This window comes from Plecotus auritus, assembly GCF_963455305.1.
Source record: "Plecotus auritus genome assembly, chromosome: X".
Lineage (NCBI taxonomy): Eukaryota > Metazoa > Chordata > Mammalia > Chiroptera > Vespertilionidae > Plecotus > Plecotus auritus.
Window position 1 is genome coordinate 55,331,602 of NC_137784.1, and position 21,841 is coordinate 55,353,442.

General features: G+C 40.1%; 1 protein-coding gene across 1 annotated transcript in view; it reads right to left on the reverse strand.

Moving 5' to 3' along the window:
• TEX11 (testis expressed 11) overlaps positions 1–21,841 on the reverse strand; it is a gene marked incomplete at both ends in the record, with an annotated part of 517,390 nt that overhangs the window by 82,374 nt on the left and 413,175 nt on the right. Inside the window, 2 exons of the mRNA XM_080652805.1 lie at positions 5,660–5,776; positions 14,943–15,013. Coding sequence (XP_080508931.1) covers positions 5,660–5,776; positions 14,943–15,013 — 188 coding nt within the window. The remainder of the gene's footprint in view (positions 1–5,659; positions 5,777–14,942; positions 15,014–21,841) is intronic.

Consider the following 21,841-nt stretch of genomic DNA (forward strand, 5'->3'; position numbering starts at 1 on the left):
ACCATAGACACAGCTGACCCTCACAGCCAATTGGCCTGGAGGTCAATTCCTCCCAGTGATACCAACAACAATCAAGGCTTAACTACAACAAGACTGTGCACACAGCCCACAAAGGGGTGCACCAAGAGTGCCCACCTCAGGTAACTGGGGAGGCTGAGCCACTGGGCCCTATAGGACACCTAGCACACAAAGCCACTCTATCAACACAGGGAAGCAGCCAAAATGCGGAGACAAAGAAACAGGTCACGAAAGAAATGGAAGATATAGATTTCAAAACCACATTTATAAGGTTTTTCAAGAATTTTCTAGAAACCGCTGATAAATTTAGTGAGAACCTCGAGGATATGAAAAAGGACCAACTAGAAATTAAGCATACACTGACTGAAATAAAGAATAATATACAGAGATTCAACAGCAGACTAGAGGATCCCAAGAATCAAGTCAAAGATTTGAAATACAAAGAAGCAAAAAACACCCAACCAGAAAAGAAAAAAGAATCCAAAAATATGAAGATAGTGTAAGGAGCCTCTGGGACAACTTCAAGTATACCAACATCCGAATTATGGGGGTGCCAGAAGAAGAGAGAGAGCAAGATATTGAAAACCTATTTGAAGAAATAATGACAGAAAACTTCCCCCATCTGTTGAAAGAAATAGACTTACAAGTCCAAGAAGCGCACAGAACCCCAAACAAGAGGAATCCAAAGAGGACCACACCAAGACACATCATAATTAAAATGCCAAGAGCAAAAAACAAAGAGACAATATTAATAGCAGCAAGAGAAAAACAGTTAGTTACCTACAAGGGAGCACCCATACGATTGTCAGCTGATTTCTCAACAGAAACTATGCAGGCCAGATTGGAGTGGCAAGAAATATTCAAAGTGATGAATAGCAAGAACCTACAAGCAAGATTACTCTACCCAACAAAGCTATCATTCAGAATTGAAGGTCAGATAAAGAGCTTCACAGATAAGAAAAAGCTGAAGGAGTTCATCACCGCCAAACCATTATTATATTAAATGCTGAAAGGTATTCTTTAAGAAGAGGAAGAAGAAGAAAAAGGTAAAGATTATGAACAACAAATACATATCTATCAACAAGTGAATCTAAAAATCAAGTGAATAAAAATATTGATGAACAGAATAAACTGGTGAATATAATAGAATCAGGGGCATAGAAAGGGAGTGGACTGACATTCCCCGGGGCAAAGGGGTGTGGGGGGTGCGGGAAGAGACTGGACAAAAATCACACACCTATGGATGAGGACAGTGTGGGGGGAGGGCGAAAGGGCATGGGGTGGGATGGGAACCGGGTGGAGGGGAGCTATGGGGGGAAAAAAGAGGAACAACTGTAATAATCTGAACAATAAAGATTTATTAAAAAACAAAAAAACAAAAACAGATCCAGAGACAGAGAAGCATTGATCAGACCGTCAAACCTCAGAGGAAAGGTAGGGGAGGGCAGGTGTAAGGGGGAGAGATCAACCAAAGGACTTGTATGCATGGATATAAGCCTAACTAATGGACACAGACACCAGTGGGGTGAGGGCATGAGTGGTTGTGGGTGGGGGGTAATGGGGGGGGGGCTAAGGACACATATGTAATACCTTAATCAATAAAGAAAAAAAGTTACTGCAAAGCTACAATAATAAAATCAGTGTGGCATTGCCACAAGGATAGACACAGATATCAATGGAATAGAATTGAGTTTCTAGAAATAAACCTTTTCATGTATGGACAATTGATTTTCAACAATGGTCCCAAGATAATTCAATGGGATAAATAGTTTTCAAAAAATGGTCCTGGGACAACAGGGTATTCAAATAAAAAAGAATAACTCTGGACTCTTATCTTATACCACCCATAAAAATTAACTCAAAATGGATCATAGACCTAAATGGTAAGAACTAAAAATATAAAACTCTTAGAAGAAAACAGGGATGAACCTTCAAGACATTGGCTTAGGCAATGATCTTAGACATAAAACCAAAAACACAAGCAACAGCAACAAAATAAATAAAATGGACATAATCAAGATTAAAAATGTTTCTGCTTCTGGAGGGACCTGGAGTATATTATGCTAAGCAAAATAAGTCAATCAGAGAAAGACAAGTATCACATGATCTCACTCATATGTGGAATCTAAAGAACAAAATAAACTGATGGACAAAATAGATACAGAAACACAGAAACATGGAGTAGACTGTGGAATCTCAGAGAGAAGGTGGGGGAGGATGGATGGGTGGGAAGAGATCAACCAAAGAACTTGTATGCATATATGCATAATCCATGGACACAGACAATAGGTGGTGAAAGCTTGGGGTAGGGTGTGGGTGTGGGCTAGAAGGGGTCAATGGGGATGAAAGGGAACATCTATCATACTTTCAACAATAAAGATAAACATTTTTAAAAAGAATAAAAAAGGTTAGTGCTACTATTAAGCATAGTGCCTGTATTATATACTTAAAATTTGCTTGGGTTAGATCTTATGTTAACTGTTCTTAACACATATACACACAAATAATAATAGTAATAATAATTATAAGGATGGGAAAAAACTGGGAGATGATGGATATATTTATGGCCTTAATGGTGGTGATGGTGTCATGGGTGTATACGTATCCCTAAACTCATAGAGTTGTATTCATTAAATGTGTACAGTGTTTTATATGTTAAACCATACCTTAATAAAGTGGTTTTAAAAAAAGAAAAAATAAATAAATAAAAATGTTTGTGCTTCAAGGGGTACTAGCAATAAAGGGAAATGGAACCACATAATGGGAGAGAATAATTATAAATTATATCTGATAAAAGCCTAGTATCAATATATAAATAACTATTAAAATTCAATAATAAAAAGACAAATAACCTTATTAAAATGGTAAAAAAAATCTGAATAAACATTTTCCAAAGAAGGAAAAGATGCTCAACACCTTTTGTCATTAGTCATTAGTAATGACATCATTAGTCATTAGGGAAATGCATATCAAAACTGTAATGAGATTGCACTTCATACTCACTAGGATGGCCATAATCCAAAGGACATAATAGCAAGTTGTAGTAATGAGGTGAAGAAAGTGGAATCATCATTTATTGTTGCTGGGAATGTAAAATGGTGCAGCTGCTTTGGAAAACAGTCTGGTAGTTCCTCAAATGATTTAAACATAAAGTTACAGTATGGCCGAGCAATTCCACTTGTAGGTATACACTCAAGAGAAATGAAAACACATATCCACAAAAAATTTGGACATGCAGCATTATTCATTATATCTGAAAACTGGAAAAACCCCAATATCCATCATTGGATGAATGGATAAACAAAATGTGGTATATTCACACAACGGAATATTATTTAGCCATAAAAAGGATTGAAGTATTGGTCCAAGCTACAACATGGAGAACCTAAGAAACATTATTGAAAAATTATAAAAGGAGTCAGTTATAAAAGACTTTAAATAGTATGATGACATTTACATGAACTATCTAGATAAGGAAAATCTATAGAGACAGAAAGGACATGAGTGGTTGCCTAGGGTTGGTGGTAGGGATGGAAAGTCACTGCTAATTGGCAAGGGATTTTTAGAGTGAGGAACAAGTTCTAAAATGAGATTGTGTTGATAGGTGCACAACTCTGTGAATATTCTAAAAATCATAAAATTGTATATTATAAATGGGTAAATTATAAGGTATGTTAATTATACCTCAATAAGTCTGTTAAAAATAATCTAGGACATGGGTCAGGATACTTTTCTGTAAAAGGCCACAGAGTAAATATTTTAGACTTTGTCAGACACATATACTCTCTTTCACATATTGTCCTATATTTTCATTTACAATCTTGTACAAATGTAAAAACCATTCTTAACTCTGAGGGTATAGAAAAACAGACCATAGGCCTGATTTGGCCAGTTAGCAGTAGTTTATCTGCCCTTATTGTAGGAAAAAGATGTGGTTTCTTGATAAATTACAATTACTATATTTTTAAAGCATCTCTCACTTCCTCCTAACTCATACTCAGGAGAACAGAGACAATGTTGATAAAATTATAAAGGACAGCTACAGTCCTTCATCATCTATTTATTTGGAAATATTCCACATTATGAGGATTTACAGAATGAGAAACGGATGTATTTAGTAGAATCCAACAAATCCTCATTAGAAAGACAGAGCATCATTCATAGAGACCGAACTTAGATGGTTAAAGGCAGAAGTGCATCTTCAATTACCTAAATAGAAATCCTTTCAAAGGCAAAGAAAATTATATAAGGGTTACTAAAATAGTTCTTAGGAAATATCAGGGTGTGCAAGAGAAAGAACAGAAAAAAATGAACAGTTGTTAGAAACAAACAAAATAATTAAGAACTGTACTTAAGAGTTTGTGAAATTTCCCTCACATCAATTTGTACTGAGATACAAAATTTAATAACATCAGGACTACCGACTTAAAAGGAAAACTTTAAAGAAGCTAAAAGCACTATGCAAAAATATGTTATTACTATTTTTTAGTAAAGCACAAAAATCTTTTTTTTTAAATACATTTTATTGATTTTTTACAGAGAGGAAGGGAGAGGGATAGAGAGTTAGAAACATCAATGAGAGGGAAACATCCATCAGCTGCCTCCTGCAACACCCCCTACTGGGGATGTGCCCACAACCAAGGTACATGCCCTTGACTGGAATCAAACCTGGGACCCTTCGGTCCGCAGGCCGATGCTCTATCCACTGAGCCAAACCGGTTAGGGCACAAAAATCTTATTGAGAATAAAATTACATTTGCCCTCACTTGTTAAGAAGCAAAATTGTTGTTTTTTTGTTTTGCTCTGGGGCACATAGATTATTTTCTCATCTTCTTTTATAATGGAAAGGTTTCTAAAAAGAGGATGTTTTACTCCTCAGGGATAAGAACTCTTTTTTATTCCTAGTATTTAGCAGAGTGCCTGGTACTCAAATGTTTTTTGAGTTGTACTCAACAAGGGAAGAGAAAGGAAGAAAAATGTGTCAGCAGAAATCTGTGAGAGTTTGTTCCAGATCTGAAGAATCATATATGAAAAAAGAGACTAACCGAAGAGAATAACCAGGCAAGAAGGATTTATATCAATTGGAAAGAAAAGAAGCTGGCAAATATGAGAAATTGGGAAGGCTTTTTGTTGTTGTTTTTGTCTAGGTAAAAGAAAAAAAGTAGATAATTCAGGCAAAGGTAGGAATTCTGTCTTCTTGTTAAAATTGGGTTGATAATAAATATTTAAGGACATGGGCCAAAGAAAGCAAATGCAATTGAGCAAAGAACAACAAGACACATAAATAATTTCAGATGGCTTATCAAAGCTGCAGGAGTAGAGGAGTTCTTCCTCAAAGAATATGTGAAAGGTAACAAAAGAGAAACTCCTATGGATCACATATGATCACAGGGAGACAATGAAATTAAAGAGTATTTAAAAAACAGATTTGGAAAGAGTGGTCTATTTCAAGGGACATTTTAAAAGACGTGACATTCAATCTTTTAAAAAGAAGCCAATATTTTTAAAAGGTAACCTTTAGATGGTGCTGAAAGGAAGGAAATAATTCTTTAAAGAAAATAAAAAAAAATTGCATCAGGGAAGGCAAACATACCAAATCGCACACTGAACGCTTGTGTTTTATTTGAAGGTAGCACATTACCTGTTCAAAGGCTATTGAAGCTTTTCTCCCTTGCTCTAGATCAACTGAAGCTGCCATCAGTAAACATGTTTTCTGTGCAATCAGAATTACTTGATCAGAAGGACAAAACTGGGACAGCTGATAAGAAATAACCAGAACATTAATGAATAGTGAGAATTCTGCCAAGTGAACACAATCAGAATGAAAATCAGCAATAGTCTGTCTGAATGAGAAAATTCAGATGGAAAAGCACATCTCACTTTAAAAACTATATAGACTATAATATTAATTTACAATTTCAATTTTATATTACTTTCCATTGTTTTTAAGCACCTTTCAAGAGATAAAACGATTGATTTCTTCATAATTTTCCTACCTTTCCCAGTGATAAGTACTGTCATTTGGCCCTGTATTTCTATTTAGTGATCTATTTCTTGGTTTATGTGTTAATTTTTAAGTGATTCCCTCTCCCTCCAGCAAATAGATTTCCCTATTGTATTGTGTAGAACTGAAATTAGTCCATATATTGCCATGGTTGAAAGAGACAATGCCAAATCTTGACAGGCATTAGACATAACCTCATCATTAAACCTTGTCCTCTAGCTTTAGGAAAAAACTCCGATTTGTATTAAAATAAAACTCTAGACCACTTGGGATTTTCACATGGAATCCTACTAGTGCTACAACAAATTTCAAAACTAAAGGCAATTTATTTCACTTAATTAAAATTATACCTGAACTTCCAAAGACTATTTCTTAATCTTCCCAAATGTTTATGACAATCATCATCATCACTGAATTAATAGCATTTCAAGAAACCCAATCTCTCTAGGTCTCAAGTTACTAGTACTCGTATCTAAGACCACAGAGTTGTACTAGATTATAGTTCTCTCTAGTTTGAAAACTCTTACCATTTAATCAATATAGCAAACTGTATACTCCTGAAAGTGTATGAACAATATTCTTTTTTAAATATATTTTTATTGATTTCAGAAAGGAAGGGAGAGAGAGATAGAAACATCAATGATGAGAGAGAATCATTGATTGGCTGCCTCCTGCATGCCCCACACTGGGGACTGAGCCGGCAACCTGGGCATGTGCCCGTGACCAGAATCAAACCTGGGACCCTTCGGTCCGCAAGCCGACGCTCTATCCACTGAGCCAAACCAGCTAGGGCTGAACAATATTCTTTAGCATATCTTCTTTTATTCTTTCATCAATCTTTGTTTTTCTTTCTGGCATTTAACTTCTACCTTGGAGGTGAATAACTTTAAAAATGCTTATAATTGGAAAACAAGCTCACAAATTTTTACATACAGAACCTGCTCTAGGAAAAATTATAAAGTAGGCCCAAGCTTTTTAGCAACCTTTTTACTCCCTGTTGTCCCCAGATATCTATTCTATATTCCTATAGACTTATAGTATACCCTTAAACCTTCCTAACATTTTGATAATTGACAAATTGTTAGAGGATTCCCCTCCTAAAGATAGTTATATTTTAATATAGGCCTCTCAGAGACTGAAATTCCTTCAAAGGCAAAGAAGTCACTTATGGCAGAACTTTAGGCTCCATGATGGTTGTCAGTGATATTTTGATATGGTGAGACCTGCTTCATGCTCTCACATTATACCCTATAGCACAGGTGGGGAACATCCAGCCCACAGGCCATACAAGGCCCTCAAAATAGTTTCGTCTGGCACTGCCAAGGCATTTGGGAGAGTTAATTAAATGTTTGACCAAATATAGCAGGATAATTTTTAAGTTGATAGTTTTTTTTAGCATATTAGGCTTTTATTATCCTATCTAATAAAGAGTAATATGCAAATTAACCATCAATCCAACACACAAGATGGCCGCCCCCATGTGCTCAAAGATGGCCACCCCCATGTGGACACAAGATGGCTGCCACAAGATGGCTGGCAGGGGAGGGCAGTTGTGGGCAATCAGGCCAGCAGGGGAGGGCAGTAAGGGGCGACCAGGCCTGCAGGGGAGGACAGTTGCGGGGGGGACCCAGGCCTGCAGCGGAGGCCAATCAGGGGGGACCAGGCCTGCAGGGGAGGGCAGTTGGGGGTGACCAGGCCTGCAGGGGAGGGCAGTTGTGGGTGACCAGGCCTGCAGGGGAGGGTAGTTAGGGTTGACAAGGCCTGCAAAGGAGGGCAGTTAGGGGCGACTGGGTTGGCAAGGGAGGGCAGTTAGGGGTGACTGAGCCAGCAGGAGAGGGCAGTTGGGGGTGACCAGGCCTGCAGGGGAGGACAGTTAGAGGTGACCAGGCTGGCAGGGGAGGGCAATTAGGGGCAATCAAGCCAGAAGGGGATCAGTTAGGCGTTGATCAGGCTGGCAGGGGAGTGGTTAGGGGACAATCAGGCAGGCAGGCGAGCAGTTGGGAGCCAGCAGTCCTGGATTGTGAGAGGGATCCTAGATTGGAGAGGGTGCAGGCTGGGCTGAGGGACAGCCCCCCCCCCTTCACGAATTTTGTGCACCGGGCCTCTAGTATAGGATAATGACAACAGGAAATTTCTAGTTCTCAAATTTGGTCCTGAGGTAATATACTAGAAAATGTCCCCAAGATGACAATTATAAAACATAATCCAAAAGACAATATAATGCAGGACTTGTAGATACTGGTGAATATTGAGTGGTGAGAAAAGGGAAGGTGAGGTGGATGTAGGATAACCTTTCATAATCACTTTAGAATCATTGTTAATTTTTCTTCCAGCTCCCACAACAGAAAGAATAAAAGTAAAAGATTTTCATTCAGTAGTTTTTGACATAAATAAAGCACATTCTTATGGAAATATCACCTCTGTTCTGAATGGTCATATTAATTATCAGAAAGCCTGCTTCCAGCATAAGGACATTTGTGCTTAATTCTCTGCATTGAGAATTTGACATTTTTCTAACCACAGTTTTATAAAGACTAAGTCCTTGTGAACTTTGTTTTCAATGAAATATCACATATAAGTTGTTTGCAAATAATTATGAATTCACTAGAGGCCCGGTGCACGAAATTCGTGCACGGGGGGGGGGTGTCCCTCAGCCCAGCCTGCACCCTCTCCAATCTGGGACCCCTCGAGGGATGTCCAACTGCCCGTTTAAACCCGATCCTGGTGGGATCAGTCCTAAACGGGCAGTCGGACATCCCACTCACAATCCAGGACTGCTGGCTCCCAACTGCTCACCTGCCTGCCTTCCTGATTGCCCCTAACCGCTTCTGCCTGCCAGCCTGATCACCCCCTAACCACTCCCCTGTCAGCCTGATTGATGCCTAACTGCTCCCCTGCCAGCCTGTTTTCCCCTAACTTCCCTCCCCTGCAGGCCTGGTCACCCCTAACTGCATTCCCCTGCAGGCCTGGTCACCCCTAACTGCCCTCCTCTGCAGGCCTGGTCCCCCCCAACTGCTCTCCCCTGCAGGCCTGGGTCCCTCCCAACTGCCTTTCCCTGCAGGCTTGGTCACCCCCAACTTCCCTCCTCTGCCAGCCGGATCACCCCTAACTGCCCTCCCCTGCTGGCCTGATGGCCCAGAACTGCCCTCCCATGCAGGCCTGATCCCTCCCAACTGCCCTCCCCTGCTGGCCATCTTGAGTCCACAAGGGGTAGGATCTTTGACCACATGGGGGCAGCCATCTTGTGTGTTGGAGTGATGGTCAATCTGCATATTACTCTTTTATTAGATAGGATAGAGGCCTGGTGCATGGGTGGGGGCCAGCTGGTTTGCCCTGAAGGGTGTCCCGGATCAGGGTGGGGGTTCCCTTGGGGTGTGGGGCGGCCTGGGCGAGGGGCCTGTGGTGGTTTGCAGGCCGGCCACGCCCCCTGGCGACCCAAGCGGAGGTCCTGGGATCTGGGGTTTATTTATCTTCTACAATTGAAACTTTGTAGCCTGGAGTGGAGCCAAGCCTTCTGCTTGCTCCATGGCAGCAGCCATTTTGGGGGGATTTATGTATCTTCTATAATTGAAACTTTGTAGCCTTAAGCAGAGGCCTGGGCCGGCCAAGGTGTGCGGAAAGCTTGGCTTCCTCCATTGCCAGGGGCAACCCTAGCCTCCTGCTCTTTCCAGCTCTGTGGCTGCCGCATTTCTGTTTGGGTTTATGTATCTTCTATCATTGAAACTTTGTAGCCTTGAGTGGAGGCCTAGGCTGGCAAGGGCAGGAGGAAAGCTTGGCTTTCTCCATTGCTGGGGAAACCCATGCCTCCCTCCTGCTCTCTGTGGCGGTAGCCATCTTGGTTGGGTTTATTTGCATATTCACTCCCGATTGGCTGGTGGGTGTGGCTGGTGGGCGTGGCTTGTGGGTGTAGCAGAGTGATGGTTAATTTGCATGTTACTCTTTTATTAGATAGAATAGTGCCCCCATTTACTTCTTTTTTAAAAAAATTATTTTATTGTTTAAATTATTACAAATAGTAGTACATATGTCTCCTTTTTTCCCCCATTGACCTCCCCCTGGCCTCCCCTATGCCCCTGGCACATGCCATCACCAGCCCCCTAGTGTCTTGCATCCACTGGTTATGCTTATATGCATGCATACAAGTCCTTCGGTTGATCTCTTACCTCCCCTCCCCAAACCCTCCCCTTCCTTCCTTCCTGCTGTAGTTTGACACTCTGTTTCATGCATCTTTGCCTCTGTATCTATTTTTGTTCATTAGTTTATAATGTTCTTTATATTCCACAAATGAGTGAGATCATGTGGTATTTTTCTTTCACTGACTGGCTTATTTCACTTAGCATAATGCTCTTCAGTTCCATCCATGCTGCTGTAAATGGTAAGAATTCCTTCTTTTTTATAGCAGCGTAGTATTCCATAGTGTAGATATACCACAGTTTTGTAATCCACTCATCTGCTGATGGGCATTTAGGTTGTTTCCAAATCTTAGTTATTGTAAATTGTGCTGCTATGAACATTGGGGTGCATATATCCTTTCTGATTGGTATTTCCATTTTCTTGGGATACTAGAGGCCCAGTGCAAGAAATTCGGACTGCACCCTCTCCAATCTGGGACCCCTCAGCCCGGCCTTCACCCTCTCCAAACTGGGACCCCTCGAAGGATGTCCTACTGCCTGTTTACAGGGATTGGGCCTAAACCAGCAGTCAGACATCCCTCTCACAATCCGGAACTGCTGGCTCCAGCCGCTCACCTGCCTGCCTGCCTGCCTGATTGCCCCTAACCACTATGCCTGCCAGCCTGCTCACACCCAAATGCCCCCCCCCACCAGCCTGATCACACCCAACTGCCCCCCCCTCGTCCTGCTGGCCTGTTCGCCCTCAGCTTCCCTCCCCACTGGCCTGCTCACCCCCAAATGCCCCCCTGCTGGCCTTCTCACTCCAAACTGCCCCCCCTACTGTCCTGATCACCTCCAACTGACCCCCACTGATGACCTGCTCACCCCCAACTGGCCCCCCTGCTGGTCTGCTTACCCCCAACGGCCCCTGCTGTCCCATCCTGGCCTGATCACCCCCTGGCAACCCAAGGTCCCAGCTCCTCCTTTTTGTCTTTTTCTTTTCTTTTTTTCAGCGCCTCTTTGAGTGGAGACCAGGGCTGGCTGGAAGCAAGTATCTAGGATTTATTTATCTTCTATAATTGAAACTTTGTAGCCTTGAGCAGAGGCCAGGGCCGGCCAGGAAGCTTGGCTTCTTCCATCGCTGGGGGCAACCCAAGCCTCCAGCTCTCTCTAGCTCCGTGGCTGCCGCCATTTTTGTTGGGATTTATTTGTCTTCTATAATTGAAACTTTGTAGCCTTGAGCGGAGGCCAGGGCTGGCCAGGGCGGGCGGGAAACTTGGCTTCCTCCATTGCCAGGGCAACCCAAGCCTCCTGCTTGCTCCACCTCCATGGCCAGCCGTCATCTTGGTTGGGTTAATTTACATACTTGCTCCTGATTGGCTGGTAGGTGTGGCTTGGTGTAGCGGAGTGATGGCTAATTTGCATGTTTCTCTTTTATTAGTGTAGATATTCCTAGAAGTGTTATTACTGGGTCAAATGGCAGATCCATTTTTAATTTTTTAAGGAAACATCATACTGTTTGCCATAGTGGCTGCACCAGTCTGCGTTCCCACCAGCACTGAAGGACGGTTCCTTTTTCTCTGCATCCTTTCCACCACTTGTTGTTTGTTGATTGGTTGATGATAGCCATTCTGGCAGGTCTGAGATGGTACCTCATTGTTTTTTTGATTTGCATCTCTCAAATGAGTAGTGACTTTGAGGATGTTTTCATATGTCTCTTGGCTTTCTGTATGTCCTCTTTCGAACAGTGTCTATTTAGGTCCTTTGCCCATTTTTTGATTGGATTTTTTATCTTCCATTTGTTAAGTTGTATGTGTTCCCTGTAAATGTTGGAGATTAAACTTTTATCGGAGATAACATTGGCAAGTATGTTCTCCCATGCAATAGGCTTTCTTGTTGTTTTGTTGATGGTTTCTTTTGCTGTGCAGAAGCTTTTTATTTTGATGTAGTCCCATTTGTTTATTTTCTCCTTAGTTTCCATTGCTCTAGGTCAGCCGTGGGCAAACTACGGCCCGCGGGCCGGATCTGGCCTGTTCGGCTGTTATCCAGCCCGCGGAGCTGAAAGAGCGGAGGGTTCTCTTGCTCTCCCCTCCGCTCCTTTACTTTGAATTTATATTAGTTCACACAAACACTCCATCCATGCTTTTGTTCCGGCCCTCCGGTCCAGTTTAAGAACCCATTGTGGCCCTCAAGTCAAAAAGTTTGCCCACCCCTGCTCTAGGTGCTGATTGGGTAAAGATATTGCTACAACAAATGTCTGCTATTTTGGTGCCTATGGCTTCTTCTAAGATTTTTATGGTTTCCCATCTTACGTTTAAGTCCTTTATCCATTTTGAGTTTATTTTTGTGTATGGTGTAAGTTGGTGGTCTAGTTTCATTTTTTTGCAAGTCTCTGTCCAATTTTCCCAACACCATTTATTGAAGAGACTGTCTTGACTCCATTGTATACTCTTGCCTCCTTTGTCTCAATATCTGGGTTCTCTGTTTTGTTCCATTGGTCTATACGTCTGTTCTTGTGCCAGTACCAGGCAGTTTTGAGAATAGTGGCTTTGTAGTATAGCTTGATGTCTGATATTGTGATCCTTCCAACTTTGTTCTTCTTTCTAAAGATCACTGTAGCTATTGGGGATCTTTTTTTAATCCAAATGAATTTTTGGAGAGTTTGTTCTAGGTCTTTGAAGTATGCTGTTGGTATTTTAATGAGGATTGCATTGAATTTATAGATTGGTGTGGGTAGTATGGTCATTTTAATGATGTTGATTCTATCAATCCATGAACATGGTATATTCTTCCATTTGTTCATGTCTTCCCCTATCTCTTTTTTCAGTGTCCTGAAATTTTCTGAGTACAGGTCCTTTACCTCCTTGGTTAAATTTATTCCTAGGTATCTTAATTTTTTTGTTGCAATGGTAAATGGGATTGCTTTTTAGTTTCTCTTTCTGTGAGTTCATTATCAGTGTATAGAAAAGCCATAGACTTGGTGTTAATTTTGTATCCTGCTACATTGCCAAATTCATTTATTAAGTCTAGTAGTTTTTTGATGGAGTCTTTGGGGTTTTCTGTGTACAATATCATGTCATCAGCGAATAAAGACGGTTTTACTTCTTCTTTTCCAATTTGGATGCCTTTTATTTCTTCTTGTCTGATCGCAATGGCTAGTACTTCCAGTACTATGTCGAACAGGAGTGGTAAGAGTGGGCATCCCTGTCTTGTACCTGTTCTTAGGGGAAATGGTTTTAGTTTTTGCCCATTGAGTATGCTGTTGGCTGTGGCTTTGTCATATATGGCTTTAATTTCAAAGATAGACCACTTATTGGGACAAAGGCAAAGTCTCTCCAAATTCAAGAAGATTGAAATCATATCAAGCATCTTCTCAGATCAGAATGGCATAAAATTAGAAATCAACTACATTAAAAACAGTCATAAAAATTCAAACTGTTGGAGGCTGAATGGCATACTATTAAACAATGAGTAAGTTACCAAAGAGATCAAAGAAGAAATAAAAAACATCCTGGAAACAAACAACAATGAAAATACATCAATCCAAAATCTATGGGACACAGTGAAAGCGGTACTGAGAGGGAAGTTTATAGCATTACAGGCCTACCTCAAGAAATAAGAAAAACTGGTAATAAACCATCTAACACTGCAACTTGAAGAATTAGAAAGAGAGCAACAAGAAAAGCCCAGAGTGAACAAGAGGAAGGAAATAATAAAGATCAAAACAGAAAAAAATGCCATAGAGACAAAAAAACAATGCAAAAGATTAATGAAACCAAGAGCTTGTTCTTTGAAAGGATAAATAAGATTGATGAACCTCTAGCCAGGCTCACCAAGAGGCAAAGGGAGAGGACCCAAATAAACAAAATCAGAAAGGAAAGAGGCAAAATAACAAGACCCCACAGAAATACGAATAATCGTAAAAAAATACTATGAGAAACTCTATTCCAACAAACTGGTCAACCTAGAAGAAATGGACATATTCCTAGAAAAATATGACCTTTCAAAACTCAACCAGGAAAAATAAGAAAATCTGAATATGCCAATAACTCTGGAGGAAATTGAAACAGTAATCAAAAAACTTCCAGCAAACAAAAGCCCTGGACCAGTTGGCTTCACAGGGGAGTTTTATCAAACATTGAAAGAAGAAATAAAACCTATCTTCCTCAGACTATTCCAAAAAATTCAAGATGAAGGAACACTTCCAAGCTCTTTCTACGAAGTCAGCATTACCCTAATCCCAAAACCAGATAAAGACAATACAAAGGAAGAGAATTGCAGGCCAATATCCCTCAGGAACATAGATGCCAAAGTTCTCAACAAAACTCTAGCAGATCGAATCCAGCACTACATCAGAAAGATCATACACCATGACCGAGTTGCATTTATACCAGGGATGCAAGGATGGTACAATATCCACAAATCAATAAACGTGATACACCACATAAACAAATTGAGAGATAAAAACCATATAATCATATCCATTGATGCAGAAAAAGCATTTGACAAAATCCAACACCCTTTCTTGATAAAAACTCTCAAGAAGGTAGGAATAGAAGGATCATACCTCAACATAATAAGTTGATAATTTTGTATGGCCCATGAATGATGTCATAAATATCCAAATGGCCCTTGGCAGAAAAAGGTTCCCCACCTGTGCCCTGTAGGGATCAAATTCTCCAGGACATTCATGCTTAGACAAATATTAAAAGTTTCTACATTAAAAGCCAATCCCACTCTGTATTTAGCCATAATGGTGATATTCCTGTTGTAGTACATGAATGAGATACTTATTAGAAGAGACTTACCTTATAAGAAAGAATGAAAAACTCTCTCATTGTCACTGGGTCTTTGCTACATTGCACAGCCAAATTCCAAGCTGAAAGGTAACATGAGATAATATAGTTATGAAAAGTAACTGCTTAACACATACTATTATAATCTCTACTAGTGGCCCAGTGCACGGATTCGTACACATTGAAAGGAAATTAGAAGAAATATTTTAATATTACTATTCACCATCCTATATAATAAAGAGGTGATATGCAAATTGACCATCACATCCTCGTACAAGATGGCTGCCCCTATGTGGTTACAAGTTGGCCGCCCCCATGTGGTCACAAGATGGGCACCCCCATGTGGTCACAAGATGGCCACCTCCATGTCATCACAAGATGGCCACCACAAGATGGCCGGCAGGGGAGGGCAGTGGAGGGGCGACCAGGTTGGCAGTGGAGGGTGGTTGGAGGGGCCCAGGCTTGCAAGGGAGGGCAGTTGGGGGCAACCGGGCCGGCAGGGGAAGGCAGTTAGGGGCAACTGGGCTGGCAGGCGAAGGCAGTTGGAGGGGACAAGGCCAGCAGTCCCAGATTGTGAGAGTGATGTCCCACAGGGATCGGGCCTAAACTGGCAGTCGGACATCCCCCGAGGGGTCCAGATTGGAGAGGATGCAGGCTGGGTTGAGGTACACCCCCCACCAGTGCATGAATTTTGTGCACTGGGACTCTAGTTTCTCTATAATAGACGTCTCAGAGATGGAAGAAAATTAGTAAAATGTATATGAAAATAATAAATAAATTGATTAATAAATAAATAATAACAACATGATATAACAACAAAGACATGATATAAAAACAAAAACATGATATAAAAAATAAGAACATGATATAAAAACAACAAAAACATGATATAAATAGAACACTGATAAAAACAATGACTGATAAATTGATTAAACTTATTCTAATATCTCCCTGTACACCACATTAAGAGTAAAAACACTTTCAGAGTGTTTGACTAATTTCCCTTGTGATAAAGTGTTTACAATTTTAACTTTAACGTCACAGACTCTTTGAAATTGAGAGAAAGCAACATATAACTGAGAGTGTCCAAAAACGGGTTCTGTTAGGAATATTCCTACTCTGTCTAGAGTTTGTCCTTGTGGTTTTTTAATAGTCATTGCAAATACTGGCATCACGGGAAACTGTTTTTGAATTAATTTAAATGGGAGGCTAGTGTCAGATGGAGACAAATCAATTCTTGGAATCAGAACAACCTCTCCTTCCACAGATCCTGTTAATACTTCAGCTTCGATTATGTTAGGACGCAATCTTTTGATAATAAATCTGTACTATTACAAAGACCCCATTTATTATTAAGATTTCTCAGTAGCATGATGATTGCACCTACTTTCAATTTTAATTTATGACATGGCATTCCCAAAGGAGTAATACTATTAAGAAACTCGATGGGGATATATGAAGATGGCTGCTGACAGGAAGGCAAGCTGCAAGATAGTGTGTGAGAGAACGAAAGGAGAGTGTGTGGACATACGAGGAGTGTCTATTTGTGAGTGAGGGACAGCTATATTCCAAGGGACTGTTGGGAACTGCTGGACCGGGCTCCCCTGACTGGGCAGCTTCCACTGCTGCTGAAATCTCTCCTGGAGGGACCTGCTCTGCTTCAGAGACTGTGCCATCTTGAAGGGGAGAGTGGCTGTGATCAGAAGCTTAGCCTTACCTTCAATTGGGAAGAATCGGATACCTCCCGGGACCCTACAACCACAACACCCAGGGACCAGCTGCGAACCCATAAACACCGGGTCTCAAGCAGTGCAAATACACGGACCCAGACGAGCTCTGCACCTTCTCACAGAGAGGTCAGATTTTGCCCAGAGAAAGGTGAGGTCTGCGATCCTGGCTGAAGGGAGAAATGCATGCAGTGGGTTCTGGAGGTTCAGACGATTCCTTTTTCTCCACATCCTCGCCAACACTTGTCTTTTATCTATTTATTATGATAGCCATTCTGACAGGTGTGAGGTGGTACCTCATTGTTGTTTTGATTTGCATCTCTCAGATGATTAGTGACTTTGAGCATGTTTTCATGTGTCTCTTGGCATTCTAAACATCCTCTTTCGAAAGGTGTCTATTTGGATCCTTTGCCCATTTTTTGATTGGATCGTTTATCTTCTTGTTAAGTTGTATGAGTTCCTTGTAAATGTTGGAGATTAAACCCTTATCAGAGATAACATTGGCAAATATGTTCTCCCATACAGTGGGCTTACTTGTTGTTTTGTTGATGTTTTCTTTTGCTGTGCAGAAGCTTTTTATTTTGATGTAGTCCCGTTTGTTTATTTCTCCTTAGTCTTTCTTGCCCTAGGATCTGTGTCTGTAAAGATATTGCTATGGCATATGTCTGCAATTTTGCTGCCTATGGAGTTTTGTAGGATTTTTATGGTTTCCTGTCTTACATTCAAGTCCTTAAGTCATTTGAGTTTGTTTTTGTGTATGGTGTAAGTTGGTGATCTAGTTTATTTATTTTTATTTTTTTGCATGTATCTGACCAAATTTCCCAGCACCATTTATTAAAGAGACTGTTTTGAGCCCTAGCTGGTTTGGATAGAGCGTTGGCCTGCGGACTGAAGGGTCCCAGGTTCGATTCTGGCCAAGGGTATATACCCAGGTTGTGGGCTCAATCCCCAGTGGGGGGTGTGCAGGAGGCAGCTGATCAATGATTCTTTCTCATCATTGATGTTTCTATCTCTTCCTCTCCCTTCCTCTCTGAAATCAATAAAAATATTAAAAAAATAAAAAGACTGTTTTAACACCATTGTATGCTCTTGCCTCCTTTGTCAAATATTAATTGAGCATAATGGCTGGCATCAATTTCTGGGTTCTCTATTCTGTTCCATTGGTCTATATGTCTGTTTTTGTGCCAGTACCAGGCAGATTTGAGAACTATGGCTTGGTAATATAGCTTGATGTCTGGTATTGTGATCCCACCGACTTTGTTCTTTCTCAGGACAGCTGTGGCTATTCGGGGTATTTTTTTTATTCCAGTTGAATTTTTGGAGAGTTTGTTCTAGATCATTGAAATATGCCATTGGTATTTTAATAGGGACTACATTGAATCTATAGATTGCTTTAGGTAGTATGGACATTTTAATGATGTTGATTCTACCAATCTATGAACATGGTATGTTCTGTCATATGTTTATGTCTTCCTCTATCTCTTTATTCAATGTCCTGTAGTTTTCCAAGTAGAGGTCTTTTATATCCTTAGTTAAGTTTATTCCTAGGTATCTTAATTTTTTTTGGTGCAACGGTAAATGGGATTTTTTTCCCCCTTCTCTTTCTCTAAGTTCATTATTAGAGCATAAAAGGGCCATAGATTTCTGGGTGTTAGTTTTGTGCCCTGCTACATTGCCAAATTCATTTACTAGGTCTAGTAGTTTTTTTATGGAGTCTTTGGGCTTTTCTATGTATAGTATCATGTCATCTGCAAATAAGGAAAGTTTTACTTCATTTCTAATTTGGATGTCTTTTATTTCTTCTTCTTGTTTGATCGCTATGGCTAGTACTTCTAGAACTATGTCTAACAGGAATGGTTAAAGTGGGCATCCTTGTTTTCCTGTTCTTACAGGAAATGTGTTTAGTTTTTGCCCATTGAGTATGATGTTGGCTGTAGGTTTGTCATATAGGGCTTTTATTATATTGAGGTATGATCCCTCTATTCCCACGTTGCTGAGAGTTTTTATCAAGAAAGGGTGTTGGATTTTGTCAAATGGTTTTTCTGCATCAATTGATATGATTATGTGATTTTGGTCTCTTAGTATGTTTATGTGACTTATCACATTTATTGATTTGCTAATATTGTACCATCCTTACATCCCTGGAATAAATCCCACTTGGTCATGGTGTATGACCTTTCTAATGTATTGCTGAATCGGATTTGGTAGAATTTTGCTGAGGATTTTAGCATCTATGTTCATCAAGGATATTGGCCTATACTTCTCTTTTTTGGTGGTGTCTTTATCTGGTTTTGGGATTAGGGTAATCTGGCTTCATAGAAAGAGCTTGGAAGTGTGCCTTCCTGTTGAATTTTTTGGAATACTCTGAGGAGGATAGCTTTTAGTTCTTCTTTGAATGCTTAGTAAACTCCCCTGTAAAGTCATCTGGACCATGGCTTTTGTTTTCTGGAAGATTTTTGACCATTGCTTCAATTTCTTTGGTAGTCATTGGCCTATTCAGGTTTTTTTATTCTTCTTGGTTGAGTTTTGGGAACTTGTATTTTTCTAAAACTATGTCCATTTTATCTATGTTGTCCATTTTGTTGGAAGAGAGTTGTTCATAGTATTTTTTCATAATCGTTTGTATTTCTGTGGGATTGGTTGTTACTTCACCTCTTTCATTTCTGATTTTGTTTATTTGGGTCCTCTCTCTTTGCTTCTGGGTGAGCCTGGCTAGAGGTTCATCAATCTTATTTATCCTTTCAAAGAACCAGCTCTTGGTTTTGTTGATCTTTTGTATTTTTTTTTTTTGTCTCTATGTCAATTATTTCCACTCTGATCTTTATTATTTCCTTCCTTCCTTCCTTACTGGGATTTTCTTGTTGCTTTCTTTCTGACTCTTGAGTTTTAGGGTTAGATAATTTATTACCATGTTTCTTGTTGTTTGAGGTAGGCCTGTAGAGATATGAACTTCCTCTAAAGGCTGTTTTCACTGTGTCCCATAGATTTTGTTGTGTTTTAATTGTCGTTTGTTGCCATGATGCTTTTTATTTCTTCTTTGATCTCTCTGGTAGCCCAGTCATTGTTTAATAGCATGCTATTTAGCCTCCAGGTGTTTGATTTTTTTATTGTTTTTATTGTAGTTGATTTCTAATTTTATGCCATTGTGATCTGAGAAGATGCTTGATATGATTTCTATCTTCCTGAATTTGAAGAGACTCTGCCTGTGTAACATCATATGGTCTATCTTTGAAAATGACCCATGTGCACTTGAGAAGAATGTATACTCTGTGGCTTGGGGTGAAATGTTCTGAAGATGTCAATTAATTCCATCTGGTCTAGTGAGTCGTTTAGGATTGATGTTTCTTTGCGGATTTTTTTTGTTTAGAGGATTTGTCCAGTGGTGTTAGTGGGGTATTAAAGTCCCCTACTATGACTGTATTGCTGTTAATCTCTCCCTTGATACCCTCCAGAAGTTTTTTTATGTATTTGGGTGCTCCTGTATTGGGTGCGTATATGTTTACCAGAGTTATTTCTTCTTGTTGGATTGCTCCCTTTAGTATTATTAAGTGGCCTGCCTTATCTCTTGTTATGTCCTCCTTTTTCCATCCCTTCACCATTAGTCTGTGTGAGTTCTTTTTTTCTGAGGTGAGTTTCCTGTACACAGCAGAAATATGGGTCATGTTTTCTTATCCACTCAGCTACCCTATGTCTTTTGGTTGGGGCATTGACATTTAAAGTTATTATTGATAGGTTCCTGTTTGTTGCCATTTTTATTTTTTATGCCTATGTTCCTTCTTCGCTTCTTATTTCTTCTTTTTACAGCAGACCCTTTTGCATTTCTTGCATTGCTGGTTTGGTGGTGATAAACACCCTTAGTCCTTTTTTTTGTCTGTGAAGCTCCTGATTTCACCCTCAATTTTGATTGAGAACCTTACTGGGTACAGTATTCTTGGAATCAGACCCTTCCTTTGAATGACTTTGTATATTTCATTCCATTCCGTTCTGGCCTGATGTGTTTCTGTTGAGAAATCAGGTCATTAGTCTGATGGGGAATCCTTTGTAGGTAACTTTTGACTCTCTCTGGCTGCTTTTAAGATTCTTACTTTATCCTTGGTGTTTGCCAATTTAATTATAATGTGCATTGGCGTTGGTCTTTTCGGGTTCATTTTGTTTGGAACTCTGTGAGCTTCTTGGACTTGTGTGAGTTTTTACTTCCCGATATCAGGGAAGTATTATGTCATCATTTCTTCAAACATGTTTTCTATTCCTTACTCAGTTTCCTCTCCTTCTGGCACCCCTCTTATGTGGATGTTGTTTTGTTTCGTGTTGTCCCAAGGTTTCCTTAGGCCAGTGGTTCTCAACCTTTTTAATGCCACAACCCTTTAATGCAGTTCCTCATGTTGTGGTGACCCCCAACCATAAAATTATTCTCGTTGCTACTTCATAACTGTAATTTTGTTACTGTTAATGAATCGTAATGTAAATATCTGTGTTTTCCGATGGTCTTAGGCTCTACAGAAGTGGCTCTCAACCTGTGGGTCATGACCCACAGGTTGAGAACCGCTAGCAGGGCTGCCTAAGACCATCAGAAAACACAGATATTTACATTACGATTCATTAACAGTAGCCAAATTACAGTTATGAAGTAGCAACAAGAATAATTTTATGGTTGGGGGTCACCACAACATGAGGAACTGCATTAAAGGGTTATGGCATTAAAAAGGTTGAGAACCACTGCCTTAGGCTCTCTTCTTTTTCTTTAAGCTTTTTTTCTAGATGCTGCTCGGCTTGGGTATTTTTTCCTACCTTGTCTTCTAGCTAAATGATGCAGTCCTCTGCTTCTTCTAGTCTACTGTTGATGCTTTCAATTGAGTTCTTTATAGCAGCAATGTCATTTTTCATTTCTTTTTGGTTCTTTTTCATTTCCTTTGGTTCTTCCACATATTCTTGAATTTGTCTTCCAACCTTTTCAGCTACCTTATGACCATTTCTCTGAATTCTTTCTCTTACATATTGCTTGCCTCCATTTCATTTATTTCCTTTTCTGGTGATTCCTCCTTTTCTTTCTTTTTATTTATTTTTTTTATTAAGGTATTATATGTGTACATATCTTACCATTGCCCCCCCACCCCACTCCCATACATGCCTCAACCCCCAATGTTTTGCATCCGTTGGTTACTCTTATATACATGCATATAAGTC